The 16,855-nt window shown below is 42.4% G+C and overlaps 1 protein-coding gene across 2 annotated transcripts in view; it reads left to right on the forward strand.

Moving 5' to 3' along the window:
• The window catches only part of LOC115091544, a 91,406-nt gene that overhangs the window by 52,851 nt on the left and 21,700 nt on the right, over positions 1–16,855 (forward strand). For both annotated transcript variants that reach the window (XM_029601758.1, XM_029601815.1), the window contains exon 5: positions 1,989–2,083. In XM_029601758.1, coding sequence (XP_029457618.1) covers positions 1,989–2,083 — 95 coding nt within the window. The remainder of the gene's footprint in view (positions 1–1,988; positions 2,084–16,855) is intronic.

A 16,855-nucleotide genomic window follows, 5' to 3' on the forward strand; every position in this document is an offset into this window, starting at 1 on the left:
TAGTTCCTGACCAACTTAAATTAGCCATTCTCAAACCTCTACTTAAAAAACCTAACCTTCCAACCACAGATCCAGCTAACTTCCGCCCAATAGCTAATCTGCCATTGATCGCCAAACTTATGGAAAAGATAGTCAATAAACAACTATCTGAATATTTGGAAGAAAACAACATTCTTGTATCTTCCCAGTATGGCTTTCGGAAATCGTTAAGCACTGAATCTCTCCTTATCTCTCTTACCGATTCTATTCTATCTAATATGGACAAAAAACAACCACATCTTTTGATACTACTAGATCTCTCTGCAGCCTTTGACACTGTCAATCATTCATCTCTATTAAAATGTCTGGCAGATATAGGCATTAAAGGAACAGTCTTCAGCTGGTTCAAATCCTTCTTAGCAAATAGACAATTCAAAGTAAAGATTAACAACAAAGAATCACAACCGATCCCTTCCAACCGGGGGGTCCCTCAGGGTTCCTCCCTTTCCCCTACCCTCTTCAACATTTACCTCTTACCTCTATGTCATCTACTTACTAAACTAAACCTAACTCACTATCTCTACGCGGATGACATCCAGATACTCATCCCAATCTCAGAATCCTTACAAAAAACCTTGACTCACTGGAACAATTGTTTGCAACAGATCAATCATCTTCTCTCCAGCCTTTGCCTCATTCTTAACAATAACAAAACTGAGATCCTAATCATCAATCAAGACATCAACATCAAACTTCTAAACCCAGCTGACCTACTCAACTCATCCACTCCCATATTAAATCACTCACCACATGTTCGAGATCTAGGTATCATGCTAGACAATCAGCTCAATTTTAAAAAATTCATAAGCACAACCACCAAAGACTGTTTTTATAAGTTACAAGTCTTAAAAAAATTGAAGCCTCTTCTTTATTTCAATGATTTTCGGATGGTCCTACAAGCCATTATTCTATCAAAAGTCGACTATTGCAATTCGCTTCTCTTTGGCCTTCCATATTCATCCATCAAACCCCTCCAAATGCTACAGAACTCTGCAGCCAGAATCCTTACCAATACGAATAAAAGAGATCACATCACCCCCATTCTCAAGCTCCTCCACTGGCTGCCTATAAAGCAAAGGATCCTATATAAAGTACTCACCGTAATTCATAAATCCATTCACAATATCTCTCCTCTTCAATTATGTAACCAACTACGCCCTCACTCCTCCTCTAGACCCATCAGAGGAGCATATAAAGGCACAAAGGAGGTACATAAAGGCATATGTACCTTCAACAAAATCCTCGCATTATAAACGTGCCATATCTACAGCAGGCCCCATTCAATGGAATGCGCTCCCACCAGACATTCGGCTTGAGCTCTGCCACTCTTCATTCAAAAAAAAAACTTAAAACCTGGCTCTTTAGCCAAGCTTTTCCAGGACCATGATCATCATTTTTTCCCCTCCAACCAGCAAGAGCATATCTTCTTCACAAACCCCCATTTTCCATACCACTACCTACTTCGGTATCTAATCTCTTGCTGCAGGACACTTGAGACTTTCTCACTTATACGTTATAATTTTTATGCTCAATAAGACCTGTCAACTTAATTGTTTAAGTCTTTTTCTTTCCTTTATCTTTTGGTCATCAATGTTACAACGTTATTGTTAAATTTTGAACTTATGTACTCTGTTCCAAGTTTCATAACCTTGTTCTATGTAATGCCTTTTGGCAATTTTCATGTTCTGTTTCAATGTAAACCGATGTGATCTTTATTTCATATAGGAACACCGGTATATAAAAATCTAAAAATAAATAAATAAATAAATGTTATAAAAGTTGCACAAATTAAAATTTTTGCACACTTAGTTTTTTAAAAATTTGATATTTCCCCCATCCTATCCTAAGCCAGTCTACCACAGCTAATCCCATTCTGTCTCCCTCCATCCCGGTAACTTCTCTTGTGGTGTTTAATTGTCCTTGTGTATTATTGTTTCATCTCAATGCAGACAGGAAGGCTATTGATTCAATGATAGCTGCTGTGCCTGCTGCGAAAGAGAAAAAGGTGACGAGAGACTACGGGAGTAAAAGTTACATTCACCAGGTAAACACACTTCATACTAGTAAAACTATTTCTAGAACATGTGTATGACAGAAAGACGGCAGTGCTTTTTTTTTTATTATTGACTGTGTATGTGTAACCCTTAAAGTTCAATTTTCTTTATGACTCCTTGTGTCTGAAACCTGCACTTTGATTCCCAACCCAGTATCAGAAATGAATCCACACGCTCTTTAGTGAGTAACAGTTTTATCTTTACTGGAATGAATGACTGAAATAAATCTGTTCACTTCCTAAGCATCTGCATTTATCATATAAACACATGTATATAGTACAAGAGAAAACTCAACTTTGTCATAAACTCATGTTAAGTATTTCAACCAGAATCAGCATGTGATATAGCACCCGACCTTAAGCAGTCTCTGAACAAGCAAAGTCCCAGATTGTATCCTACTGTGTGTCCATTTGAATTTAGAGCTGAAGAGGGCGTCAGTACTGCTGCTTCAACTGCCAAATCCACAATACAGCAGCCTCTATCCAAAAGAAGAGCTTCAAATCCTGACAGGGCACAGTTCAACTACTCCCAAGTTGTCCACAGCAGGGTTCCAGAAAAGAGAACCTTAATCAGCACAGATAATATTTATTAGTTCAGAGCAGGGCAGGAACTCTGTTCAAGCTGAGCAGTGATCTGTTCGCACACGCTCAATACAATCAAATTTTTATACATCTCTTTAGGTAAAGTAAAAAACAACTTCAATACATCTCAAAACAATGTTAACTAACATAAATACATTACACATGAATACAATTATAGAGGGCTGCTCACCTTAATCAGCACAGATAATATTTATTAGTTCAGAGCAGGGCAGGAACTCTGTTCAAGCTGAGCAGTGATCTGTTCGCACACGCTCAATACAATCAAATTTTGAATCTCCTTTCCCCCCCCTCAGCTCTTAAAGAGACAGCACTCTATTGTCAGTCTTTTCATGTCACAATGATGATTCAACATTTCTCTGCCCTAGTTCCTAGAGGTATGTTACATGGTCCCCTCCTAAAACCTGACGTCCCCGGCAGGTATTTATGTCCACAGCTTATATATTAACTCTGTTTGTTTGCTCAATATCTCTTGCATCATACTACTTAGTTGCTGCATGGATATACACGTCTCCAATGGATTCCTTGAATATGACTGTCTCAATATGTTGTGGCTGTGCAACCCCTTGGGCAATTGCACTTCAAAGTCATCGAATCTACTAGGCAGTCTCCTTGGTCTCTGCGATCTTTGAGGTAACGGTAGAAGTCCTATTTTGGTCATTGATTCATCAAGAGTTTTCCTCTTCCCCGAGGAGGATGCACGCTGTTCTTCATTGACTGAGCTGTTCAAATCGCATGAATTGTTATGATTTACTGGTATACTAACTTCCACAGGATCCTCTTCCCATGACTCTGGATGAAACTCCTCCGCATTAGGATTTAATGTTCCATTTGACTGAATTTCACCAGTAATTGGACTCTCTTCCAGTTCAGCTGGATCTGAACTTCCGCTCTCCATGATAGAGCCATCCATACTATCCTCAGCATCCTCCTTCTGCTTTTTCATCAATTGCTTGGTACTATTGAATGGTTCACAGTGAATATCAGCCTCTTCTCTTCCAGAAATAAATCCACAGGGGCGCAGTAGATCCCTGTGTAACGTCCTTTCGGGTCCATCCCCTGTTTCTGGCTTCACCACATAGACTGGTATACCTTCAATTTGTTTTACCACAATATACACTGAAGACTCCCACCGATCAGCCAATTTGTGCTTGCCCCTCAACTTCACATTCTTGACCAATACTCTATCACCCTCTTCCACTGAGGATGGCATTACTTTCGCATCCCATCTGCGTTTGTTGGCTAGTTGATGTTTCTCAGCTTCCTGAGTAGCCAGCTCGTATGCATACTTCAACCTCTGACGTAACTCTCGTACATATTGGTGATGAGTTTTAGCGTTATGACCCACTGGACTGATGCCGAAGCATAAGTCTATTGGAAGTCGAGGTTCTCTTCCAAACATGAGAAAAAACGGAGAAATTCCAGTACTGTCATTCCGAGTACAATTATAGGCATGTACTAGTGGCCGAACATATTTTCTCCAATGTTCCTTACGCTTATCCTCTAATGTACCCAACATTTCTATTAAGGTTCTATTGAAGCGTTCTACTGGATTTCCTCGAGGGTGATATGGAGTGGTTCTGGATTTAGTGCCTGCTATTCTACATAGCTCTGAAATGAGTTCAGATTCAAAATTGGCTCCTTGGTCACTATGGATTCGTTTTGGAAATCCATAGTGGCAGATGAAATTCTCCCACAGGGTAACAGCAACAGTTCTTGCAGTCTGATCTCTAGTGGGATATGCCTGAGCATACTTAGTAAAGTGATCCGTGACTACCAAAACATTTCGTGTATCCTTGTCGTCAGGCTCTAAGGTAAGGAAGTCAATGCAAACTAGCTCCATGGGGGCGTAAGCTTTTATATTACCAAGGGGGCTGCTTTTTCTGCTCTAGCTTTTCTCCGCACACATCTTTTGCATGTCTTCACCCATTGCTCTACCCCATGTGCCATTCTCGGCCAATAAAAACGTGCACGTGCTAAGTCCAAGGTCCGTTCACAACCCAGATGGCCAGTTTCATCATGTACCCCCTCCAGAGCTCTCTGACAATATTTTCTTGGAATCACAAGTTGTTGGTGTGGTCCTCCACTCCTCATCACTTTTCTGAAAAGTACTCCCTCTTGAAGACATAGTTTTTGCCATTCTCTGAAGAATAATCGCAATTCTGGATGCTCCCGATTCCTGTCTCGATCTTCAAATTTCTCACCTCTCTCCAGCATCATTATGACTCGGGATAAACATGGATCTTCCCTCTGGAACACTCTCCAGTCACCCAAGGTAAACCCAGGTAGGGTGGGTTGTCCAGGCCACAGGTCCGGGTCATCAAAATCATCTGGAACAGCATCTCCTCCTGCAGGTAAGATTTCCACCAAGGCACCAGGGCTGCACTCAAACTTGGAAGTAGAATGAGGTGTAATGGGAGTGTCGTAGTCTCCCGAATCTTCTGAAATATGTGTCAAAATAGAGACATCATGCTTCTGGAATGCCGCCTTACATATTACCTTAGATAGAGTGTCCATTCCTTCTAGATCTGTCTTCACACGAGATAGCATCTTGGCAACCCTCTCCTCATATTTCAAAAATTCTTCATCATCTTCTTCAGGATCATGTGGTCTCCTAGACAACCCGTCAGCATCTATATTGGCTTTACCAGATTGTATCCGATGTCAAAGTTGTACAGGGAGAGGGATGCTAACCATCGATGACCTGTGGCATCCAGTTTAGCAGTCGTCAGGACGTACGTCAGAGGGTTATTATCTGTCACTACTTTAAACTCTGCACCATATAGATAATCATGAAATTTTTCACAAACTGCCCATTTAAGGGCTAAAAATTCCAATTTGTGGATAGGGTAATTCCGTTCACTTTTAGTGAGCCCACGACTGGCATATGAAATCACTCGCAGTTTTCCTTCTTGAATTTGGTAAAGTGCAGCGCCTAGCCCTGTAGTGCTGGCATCAGTGTGTAATACATAAGGTAGCTTCCAATTTGCGAAGCCAACACAGGGGCAACCGTGAGTTTTTCCTTTATAATTTCGAATGCTTTCTGACATTCTGAGGTCCACCGCGTACCCAATAGCTGCTGACTTTGAATCCGGGCTTCTTTCCTATCCTTTCGACTGTTTGTTAGTCCCACCAACAGATTACTGAGCGGCTTCACCAAGCGTGAGTATTGATTCACGAATCTTCGGTAATAGCCCGCAAATCCTAGAAAAGATCGCAGCTCTCTAATGTTTTTAGGTTGTGGCCACTTAGTAATGGCTGAAATTTTCTCTTCATCGGGGAGCACCCCCTTTTCTGAAATATGATGACCCAAATATTTCACTGACTTCTGAAAGAATTTACATTTAGATGGAGAGAGCTTCAATCCACATTTCAACAGTCGTTGTAACACCCTCATCAATCGGTCCTCATGCTCTTCCAGTGTGTCCGAGAATATTATAAGATCATCCAAGAAGGCCACAACTTCATGTAGATTAATATCAGTCATTACTTTCTCTATCATTCTTTGAAAACTTGCTGGAGCATTTGTCAGTCCTTGAGCCATTCTCTTAAACTGCCAGTTTCCAAAGGGCGTGGTGAATGCAGTTTTAGGCCTATCCATTTCTTCTACCTCAATCTGATAGTACCCACTCTTGAGATCTAGTACTGAGAACCACTTGCTACCTGATAGGAGAGTGAATGTCTCCTCAATTCGAGGCAACGGATAGGAGTCTTTTCTGGTTATGTTGTTCAATTTACGATAATCAACAACCATCCTCAAGGTACCATTCTTCTTTCTAACCAATACCACAGGTGAAGCATAAGGGCTATCAGACTCCTCAATCACTCCTGTGGCTAATAGCTCCTTCAGGTGCTGCCTGAGATCCTCAAAGTCAGCTGGGGATACATGACGTGTGCGCTCTTTAAATGGAGTTGGATCCAACAGGGTGATTTTATGCATTATTCCTGGAATACATCCAATATCAAGGTCATGACAGGAAAATGCTTCTTTTGCCTCTTGATTAATTCTCTTTTCTATATGCTGTTTAAACTCTTCAGATATTGGAGAATCTCCGAAGTCTAGCGACACCTTCTCAGACTCCATGTTACCCTCTCCAATAGATTCTAGTTTAGCACCATCCTTATAGGTCGAGCCTGTAACGTTCATGGTCCTCACTATATCGACTGGCTCACCTACACCCAATGTCCTTCTAGGAGGCAAACTGATGCTACAATCCGATATATTCTTCAATAGCACCCTAGCCTTTGTGTGCGACTTACTGCCAGTTCGGATGAGTTGAGGTTGTACTAGTAAGCCTCCGGGTAGAGGATAATTTTCTGAAGCCTCAAGCAATATGGACAAACTCTGACCATGTCTGGGCATTCTCAGAATGCATTCCACTTCCTTCGCTTCATCCCTTTCGAACACTATTGGTCTGGTGCTGGTCAATCTAGCCATCATTGGCCTAGTAACTCTTTGATTGGAACTTTGATGAGAAACATAGGTCTGATATGTAGTTACCCAATTTTTGTCCATGGCTAACTCCTTAAGGTAATTTGGGCCAGCCAGTTCTTTACAGTCATGTATTAGATGTCTGAGAATATTTGTTCCCACTATTAAAGGCAGGGGTTTGTTCTTTTGATCGGGACAGACTAGAGCAAGGACAGAATATTTGTTCCCACTTCCACAGGCCTCCTTGGGAAACTGTACTTCAACTTCAATATACCCCAGATAAGGAACAGGTTGACCTCCTGCACCCGTAACACAAAGTAAGTCTTCTAGCGGGTATAGCTTCCGATGTGATAAATAGTCTTCATAGAAGGTTTGTGTTATGCACGTCACTTGAGAGCCAGTGTCCACTAAGCAAGGGCACTGCACACCATCCAAATAAGCGGTTGCAGAACAAACCTTTCCCACGAGGCGTTTCAAAACATCATCTGGTAGAGGACATGGTGGGATATGATCACTGGATATTTTTCTTTTGGGACTTATCTGAATTGTATTTGGTGCCTTTGTCTGCCCCTCGCAAAAGCACCTTTTTAGTTTAAAGGAGTATTTGAAACCTGCCTAATGCTGGGTATTTTTTTTTTTTCAAATTTTTCCCGCAATTTCTGTTGGACTAGAGCAGCATTTACAGAATTGATGCATTCTCCCATCATGTGTCCATTCTCTCCACAGTTATAGCAAAATGAAAGTATCTTGGGATGATGCCTCCCTTTTTGAGGCATCTTCTCTACCCAAGAGTTTCTTCGCATCATGCTGTTTGCAACAGGGCTATTTACTATTTCTGAATTGGCAGCTCTACAATGAGTGATCAATGGGGCGAGCAAAACATTATCTTCTCCTGAAAATGTTCCCAACTCAGATCCCACCTTAAACTCACTTGCCTCTGGTGTCATATGTTGAGCAATGCTTATGTCATTTGCTAGGTAAGTCCTGCTTACAGGTTTAATCTGGGTAACTCCCAATTGACGTATCCTCCTAGATTCTTTCATGTTTCTTTCTTCCTCAATCGTTCTGATTTTAAATAGCAGCTCCGAGTACTGTGGCAGTTTCTTCGACTGGCTCTCTAATAAGTCCCTCAATTGCAGTCTGGTAATCAGGGTCTCCTCCCAGCACCCACGTACAAACTGTTGTAGTAACTGCCTGTCTGGGGCGAGCCCAAAGAAAATTCCCCGCTCCACGACTTTCTGTAACAGGACCTGAAGCCTTCTCAAATAGTCTGAAGATTTTTCTTTGCCATTCTGGAAAGTTTCAATAAATTGAAAAAATAATTCCTCTCCATTAGTTACACTGCCATATGCCTTCTCCAGTTCCTCTAAACACTGCTCTGCTGTGGCGCTTTTATCTATGTAAGAGACAATATTTAAAGCTGGAGGAAGGAGACTTTCAATTAATTTCCTTTTTTTTGCACCTGCAGTGAGATCTGGATCCTGCAGTAATTGCTTAATTTGAATATGCCAAGTTTCATAGTCTCCTTCATTACTAGGTTTAGGGACATTTCCAGAGAAGACTTTAATTTTGTAGTACGTATGATTCAACTCTGCGCCCTTTTCCTTAGGAGTTTTGATCACATGCTCCACTATAACCTTTGAAACATCCGCAGGAATAGAAATTGGTGGAATGGAATATTGAGAAGAATTGACTGCCACAGGATTTTGGGTTAGCATAGCATCCAAGCACTTGGGGACTCTTTTTCGGCTTTTAACTGGAGTCTGCAATATACTCTGGGGTGATTGATCTATATCTCGTGTTTCTTTTTCTTGTGACCCCAAACTCTCAATCATGAGAGCAGATGTTCTTTTTCTCAGATCTTGAATATTGATTTTATGACTGTCAGCTATATATGCTAATTCTTCTTGAAGTCGATCTGTCATATCTAAAAGTATGTCACTCACTAGTGGGTCAGTGCATGCTTCAGGGGACATTGACTCAACATCCTGTTCTGATACTGTCTCATCTAAGACAGGTAAAATTATCCACTAACTGTCCAGTTCCCCTTTTAAGCTCATTCTTTCTAAAATAATTATAGAAAGCGGTTCTTCAAACTCACACAAAACTTGATCAGATGACTCAGTTCTTAAACGTTTCAATTTTGTAACTACACCCGCTGGGCTTAAGGCATCTTCTACACTTGCTAAAGATATTTCAGGATTTACAGAACTCAGAATAACAGATCTATCAGGAATACAATCATAGTACTTGCAATACTCCATTTTGTGTGAGAAAGAAACAAAGAGAATACTGTGCTCACTTCACTAATGATGCTGGGTCGCTCAGTAGCAGGTCAGACAGAGAGAAGAGAAAAAAAAAAACACTGCCCCACGTTGGGCGCCAGAATTTGTTGTAACCCTTAAAGTTCAATTTTCTTTATGACTCCTTGTGTCTGAAACCTGCACTTTGATTCCCAACCCAGTATCAGAAATGAATCCACACGCTCTTTAGTGAGTAACAGTTTTATCTTTACTGGAATGAATGACTGAAATAAATCTGTTCACTTCCTAAGCATCTGCATTTATCATATAAACACATGTATATAGTACAAGAGAAAACTCAACTTTGTCATAAACTCATGTTAAGTATTTCAACCAGAATCAGCATGTGATATAGCACCCGACCTTAAGCAGTCTCTGAACAAGCAAAGTCCCAGATTGTATCCTACTGTGTGTCCATTTGAATTTAGAGCTGAAGAGGGCGTCAGTACTGCTGCTTCAACTGCCAAATCCACAATACAGCAGCCTCTATCCAAAAGAAGAGCTTCAAATCCTGACAGGGCACAGTTCAACTACTCCCAAGTTGTCCACAGCAGGGTTCCAGAAAAGAGAACCTTAATCAGCACAGATAATATTTATTAGTTCAGAGCAGGGCAGGAACTCTGTTCAAGCTGAGCAGTGATCTGTTCGCACACGCTCAATACAATCAAATTTTTATACATCTCTTTAGGTAAAGTAAAAAACAACTTCAATACATCTCAAAACAATGTTAACTAACATAAATACATTACACATGAATACAATTATAGAGGGCTGCTCACCTTAATCAGCACAGATAATATTTATTAGTTCAGAGCAGGGCAGGAACTCTGTTCAAGCTGAGCAGTGATCTGTTCGCACACGCTCAATACAATCAAATTTTGAATCTCCTTTCCCCCCCCTCAGCTCTTAAAGAGACAGCACTCTATTGTCAGTCTTTTCATGTCACAATGATGATTCAACATTTCTCTGCCCTAGTTCCTAGAGGTATGTTACATATGGTTTAGGTAGTTTAGAAGGCACTGGTAGACCTTGGGGGTCATTTACTAAGTTGTGATATTTTATCACATAAGGCACAAAATATCCACAGAGGGTGGTCCCGTAATATTATACCCCTCCTCAACAAAATATTGTGACATTTTTGCTGTGTTATTTATCACAAAAAACTCTGCAATAAAGAATAACACTGTTGTGGCCCCAGAAACACACTTCGGCATTATTTTAACCCACCCACCCCAAAATTGTGAAAATGACCCTGGTGGGCTAGTGGGGGCCCGGAGTGCCCTCTAGCTCCAGGCCCAGTCAACGCCATTTTTCAAAATGGTGCCAACCTGTACACGATATTAGAGGTTTGGGAACCTGTCTGCCACTGTGTACCATGTTTCCCCCTCCCCCACACCTATCAGGGCCGGCAGTGCTACAGACAGTTCTCCCTATTACCTCCTATACCCACACAATCTGAATATTTCAGGAAAGACCTCATGTTTTATCCACAGAATTAGATTTTTATTTGTCAGACTTTTTAGATTTACCACTTAGAACAAAATAACATCTTATGCTAGGCAAGAAGCTTATATTAAATCCTTAGCATAGAATAGACCTCTGATAATTAGCAGATAAGAATAAATAAGAAGACGTATAACACATTGCCTTGGCTGCAACTTGCTCATATTTTAAAATAGTCTTAACTTGCTAGCCCATGGACAATAAGCCAGGAATGAATCCCTTCTCACCACTTTGAAGATCCCCGGTTTCTGAGCTGTGAGGGAAGTGACATTCTTTGCTGAACGCGGCCTCTGTCTCTGAGGCAGCTGTGGGTCTCACCTCTGAAGGAGGGCAGAGCACTTGCCTAGTTCCTTGGGAAGACCCTGGCAATTGCGACTCTGGATACAACAGAAGGACTGCAGAGCTCTTCCATACAGCACTTCAGGACACTGGATCTGGTTGGTTAGCGCAATTGCAGGGCGGGGCAGGGAACCGTGTCGCCGTCTTCTCACTGGCGAGTGGAATCTGGTGGGCCGCCGCTCAGAGCCCCTTTTCCCTAGGGATTTTATAAGTCAGTGTATACATATTCAGAGGCTTAATGCATACTAATTTAGTGACATATAATGGCAACTCCACTGGATTTATAATAACAATTCAACGGGTCCCGCGACACGGACCCTGTATTTCGCCATCAGGATGCTGTCATAAAGACGCCTGTCCCTCCCGAGACAGCCTGACGGCAAAACACAGGGTCCGTGTCGGGGGACCCATTGAATTGTTATTATAAATCCAGTGGAGTTGCCATTATATGAAATACTAATAAATTTGATGATAAAGTTGATAAATTTCTGGACCTGCAAGTCTATTCTGCACTTTTCTTGTATGTACTTGTATCGCTGAGTGCAGCCCTAGCTCCCTTGTGCCATCTAGTAGCAGGATACAACATATTTTGTTGCTGTGGCTGCTGTTTCTCCCTGTTTTTGTAGTACAGTATGTCTGGACTTTTGGAATAAAGATGGTATTGTGTTAGATTTCTTTCTGCTGAAATATTTTGAGCTATTTTATGCTCATTATTGTACTTGTATTCTTGTTGTAAACCACCTTGAGTCTCGTTTGGGTGAGGAAGGCGCTATGTAAAAGCGAATGTTGCAATCTCCCAGGAGTTTTTCCTGCTCATTCTTTTGCGGGAAGTGTTTTTGATTTTTCTCTGTCATTTTTGGGAACGTGCATCTCTGAAATCTTTGCATGTTGCACAGCACAGGAGGAAATGCATTTCTGTTTCTATTTCTCTGGTGTTGCACTGCAGGAAGAGTTTGGCTTTTTGGGGTTTCCAGTTCAGGTTTTGTCTGTATATTTCTATTTCTAATTTCTGTATTTAGTGAGAGTCTGTCTGTGTTCTGCACGTGCAACCAAGGCGAGGTAATTTGCAGGCATACAGTTTCTGTGTAGGGATCTGTTGCAGTCCAGTTTGTTCTGTTGTTCAGTCTGCACTTCTCAATAGGAGAGTGTATTGTGTTCTAGGGCAGTGGATCTCAAAATTTCATGACTACTCTAATTCTAGGCCATGGGGCTGGATGAGGTACATCTCAGGATACTGAGGGAGTTCAGAGATGTGCTGGCTGGTCCGCTAAAGGACCTGTTCAATAGATCCATGGAAACGGGAATGGTGCCGCAAGGTTGGAGTAGAGTGGTGGTGGTCCTGCTTTACAAACGTGGGAGCAGAGAGGAGGCTGGAAACTACAGACCGGTTAATCTCACCTCGGTGGTGGGAAAATGAAAGGAGATTCTGCTGAAGGAAAGGATAGTGAACTATCTACAATCCGGTGGTTTGCTCGATCCGAAGCAGCATGTATTCACCAGTGGAAGGTCCTGTCAGACAAATCTGATTGATTTGTTTTGATTGGGGAACTAGAGAATTGGATCAGGGAAGAGCGCTCAATGTGATTTACTTGAATTTTAATAAAGTTTTTGATACAATCCTACATAGGAGACTCGGAACAAAATGAGAAGCTTGGGAGTGGGTGCCAAGGTAGTAGTGTCGATTGAAAACTGGTTGACTAATAGGAGACAGCATGTATTGGTAAATGGAACCTACGCTGAAGAAAGAACAATGTTAAGTGGAGTGCCACAGGGATTGGTTTTGGGACCGGTTCTGTTCAATATCTTTGTGAGCAACTTGGCGGAAGGGATAGAAGGTAAAGTTTTTGTCTATTTGCGGATGATACTAAAATCTGCAACACAGTGGACACGCCTAAAGGAGTACAGAAAATGAAAAGTGATTTAAGAAAGTTTGAAGAGTGGTCAAAGATTTGGCAGCTGGGATTCAATGCCAAGAAGTGCAGAGTCATGCATCTGGGGTGTGGGAATCCAAAAGAGCTTTATGTGATGGGCGATGAAAGACTAATGCACACGGACTGGGAGAGGGACCTTGGTGTGATAGTGTCTGATGATTTGAAGGCGGCGAAGCAATGTGACATGGCGATAGCTAGTCAGAAGAATGCTGGGCTGCATAGAGAGAGGAATAACCAGTAAGAAAAAGGACAAGTCCTTTGTGAGGTTTCATCTGGAGTACTGTGTTCAGTTTCTCAAAAGGATCAGAGACAGGAAGGAGACGTTCCAGAGAAGGGCGATAGAAATGGTGGGGGGTCTCCATCAAATGACTTATGAGGAGAGGCTGAAGGACCTAAATAAGTTTACTCTGGAGGAGAGGAGTTGCAAGGGAGATATGATACAGATCTTCAGATACCTGAAAGATTTTAATGATGCACAATCAACAAACCTTTTCCATTGGGAAGAAATCAGTAGAACTATGGGTCACGAATTAAACTCCAGGGAGGACGACTCAGAACCAACCTCAGGAAATATTTCTTCATGGAGAGGGAGGTGGATGCTTGGAATGCCCTTCCAGAGGAGGTGGTGAAGGCAAAAACAGTGAAAGAATTCAAAGGGGCATGGGCTAAACACTGTGGATCCCTAAAGGTTAGAGGATGAAATGAAGGAAAGAGTGCATGGGGGTCACTTGCTGGTGCAGTGATTACTACCTTTAACCAATAAGTCTTCATTCTTTTGATGCAACTCCATCATTGCTCTCTGCTTCAAAGGCAGGGTTTAAAGATGAAAAGGGGCATTGGGGGTAACTTACTGATGCGGCTGTTATTACCCTTAACCAATAAACCTGATACTTTTGATACAACTACAACATTTCTCTCTGCTTCAATGGCAATGGGAAAGGGGGAATTGGACTCAGACAGCAATAAACAAGGTCCCTGACTTTTACAGTCTGAGAAACTGATAAGTATGGGGGTGACCTGTACGGCAGATACCACCCTAAGCTTGCTGGGCAGAATGAATGAATGTTTGGTCCTTTTCCGCCATCATTTCTATGTTTCTATATTTCTATGTAAGAGTTTTAGATGTCCTGTGTACTCCTGGGATCACAAAAAATGTAAAATTAATTCAATACTATAGCCTCTATTCAAAAGGGTACCTTTAGTACACACCTTTTTGAACAGGTACCTATATTTACATTACTGTGAGATAGCTGAGTTTTAAAACACCTCACAGAATATTGTGATGCATGTTGAGATGCTTGTCTTTAATGTAGACTAGTGTCTGGTTATGTTTCTTATGGATTACTGCCTCTGGTGACTTCTGTAAATATAATGGAAATATTTCCATTACCATACACCTGTTTTAACATTGGTAAGTGCATGAAGTTTATCCGCTAACTTTAGGACAGGTCTACGGGCCGAACAGAGTTAGCCAAATAAATTATCCAGCTAATTCTGAATATTGGAGATAGCCGGATAACTTATCTGGAGGTAAGGCAGATTGGCATGAATAATTGAGGAGAGGATGAGTTAACTTATCCGGCTAAGTGGTGCTGAAAATTGGCCTCATTGTGTTTAAAATATTAAAAGTAGGACAGCTGTTGCAGATTATTTAGAAATCTGTTGTCAGATGCCCGCTAAAAAATTATTTATCAATAAGAGTATAACTGCCTTGGCTCCGATCTGTATGCCTAATGCCTACTCATGTTAACCTTGGGCCCAGCCAGAAAAATCAGTTCTGGGTACACCACTGCAATGTGCACCAATAGAAGGTAGAAAAGATGACTTCCGGCTCCCAATCTCCATGTTAGGCAGGGTCCTGTTCATAAGCACTGGAACTAGTTTCCATCTGACACTGCAAAGGAAAGAAGAGACCCTTCACAAGGAACAGACTAATTCAGCCTTAAGGAAACCATGAACTACAAGTCCAGAGCTAGGACAAGCTTTTTCTGCGTCCGGGGCAGATATTCAGAATTACACAGGCTCCACCCGCCTGTTTGGGTTTTTTGTTTATATGAGCTGTCCAGCTGCTGTCACCTGCTAGGCTGCATCAACCAAACCACACCCCAAGGAATCACATCCGTGACAAATTGCTGAGGCCATATGCTCAGTGGACTCATCCCCGGCTCAGGCTATTTCAGGCCCTCCAAGATCAGCAGCAGCAAGACCAGTTCAACTATATGGCCAGCATCTAGGGTCTCATGGCCTGAATGGACTCCGTTCGGGTCCATGTACCTGCACTGGCACCCCCTCCAGTTGCACCGGTCCGGCATCTAGGACCTATGCCACTTTTGCTGCTGCCACCCAGATATGACAGGGATCCCAAGGCTTGCAGAAGCTTTATTAACCAGTGCATGATGCACTTTGAGCTACAGGCCGCCAGCTTCCCTTCAGACCAGACCAAGGCAACATTTATTCTCTCCTAGCTGGCTCTGCCCTAGCCTGGGCTTCACCCGTATTGGACAGGAACAATCCCCATGTGGGAAATTTGGACAACTTCCTTAAGTAGTTCTGCCAAATTTTTGACAAGCCTGGTCGGTCCTCTTCAGGTGCTGCTGAATTACTCCATATTAACAATATACACATGCAGTTGGAGATTGCGCCATTCAGTTCCAGATGCTGGCCTTGGAACTTCATTGTGGCAAAGACAGTCTGACTGCCAATTTTTGGCAGGGACTTGCAGAGTACCACCCGGACTGGAGGATTTACTTTCTCTTGCCATTCGTGTAGACCTCCACTTCCAAGAATGGGCCCAGGAGAGAGAGGCTTCTTGAAGGCATTTCAGGCTGGCACCCAAATTTCAGTGTCCTCTGATTCCTACCAGGATGCCATGCCTACTTCCTCTGCTGAAGAGCTCATGCAACTTGGCAGGGCCTGGCTCACAGAAGAAAGAAGCCAATTTTTTTGCTAGCAATTTCCCCGAGAAGGCGGGAAACTTCGAGCCTAGGATTGGTTGGAGAGGCAAACCCAGGCCAGCCCTCATCCTCTCCTCAATTATTCATGCCAATCTGCCTTACCTCCAGCGAATCAGAGGTGCATATAGGGGCATTCCTGGACTCTGGTGCCGGAGGCAATTTCATTGATGAAGCACTGGTACACCAGTTCAGCCTTCCCACAGCAATTTTGGAGAAACCAGTTACTATCTCCTCAGTTTATAGAGAACCTCTCCCTGGCAAGCTATCCTTGGTTAACCTACCGCTTCCTCTTCAAACTGGGCTCCTGCACGTGGAAAAGAATCACTTTCTATGTATTCACCAAAGCAGTCAATCCAGTCATCCTTGGTTAACCCTGGCTGATGCCATTATAGATTGGTAGGCTCTGCAAACTGCCTGCTGGGCCTCCTGTCAGAAGCAACATATCACGCGGATTTCACCACCAGTACCAGTAGAGCAAACTCTGACCCCGCTCCTTCTGGGTCTTCCTCCTCAATACGTGGTGTTTGCAGACATCTTCAGGAAAAAGCATGCAAAGACAGTGTTGTCCCACTGTCCAATCGATCTGCTCCCAGGGAAAATGCCCCCTAGAAGCAGGATCTACCTAGTATCTGCTCCTGAAACAGCAGCCATGACAACCTGCATCAAGAAAAACCTGGAGCACTGATTTATCCACCCTTCAA

Source organism: Rhinatrema bivittatum, chromosome 1 (genome assembly GCF_901001135.1).
Source record: "Rhinatrema bivittatum chromosome 1, aRhiBiv1.1, whole genome shotgun sequence".
Taxonomy (NCBI): domain Eukaryota; kingdom Metazoa; phylum Chordata; class Amphibia; order Gymnophiona; family Rhinatrematidae; genus Rhinatrema; species Rhinatrema bivittatum.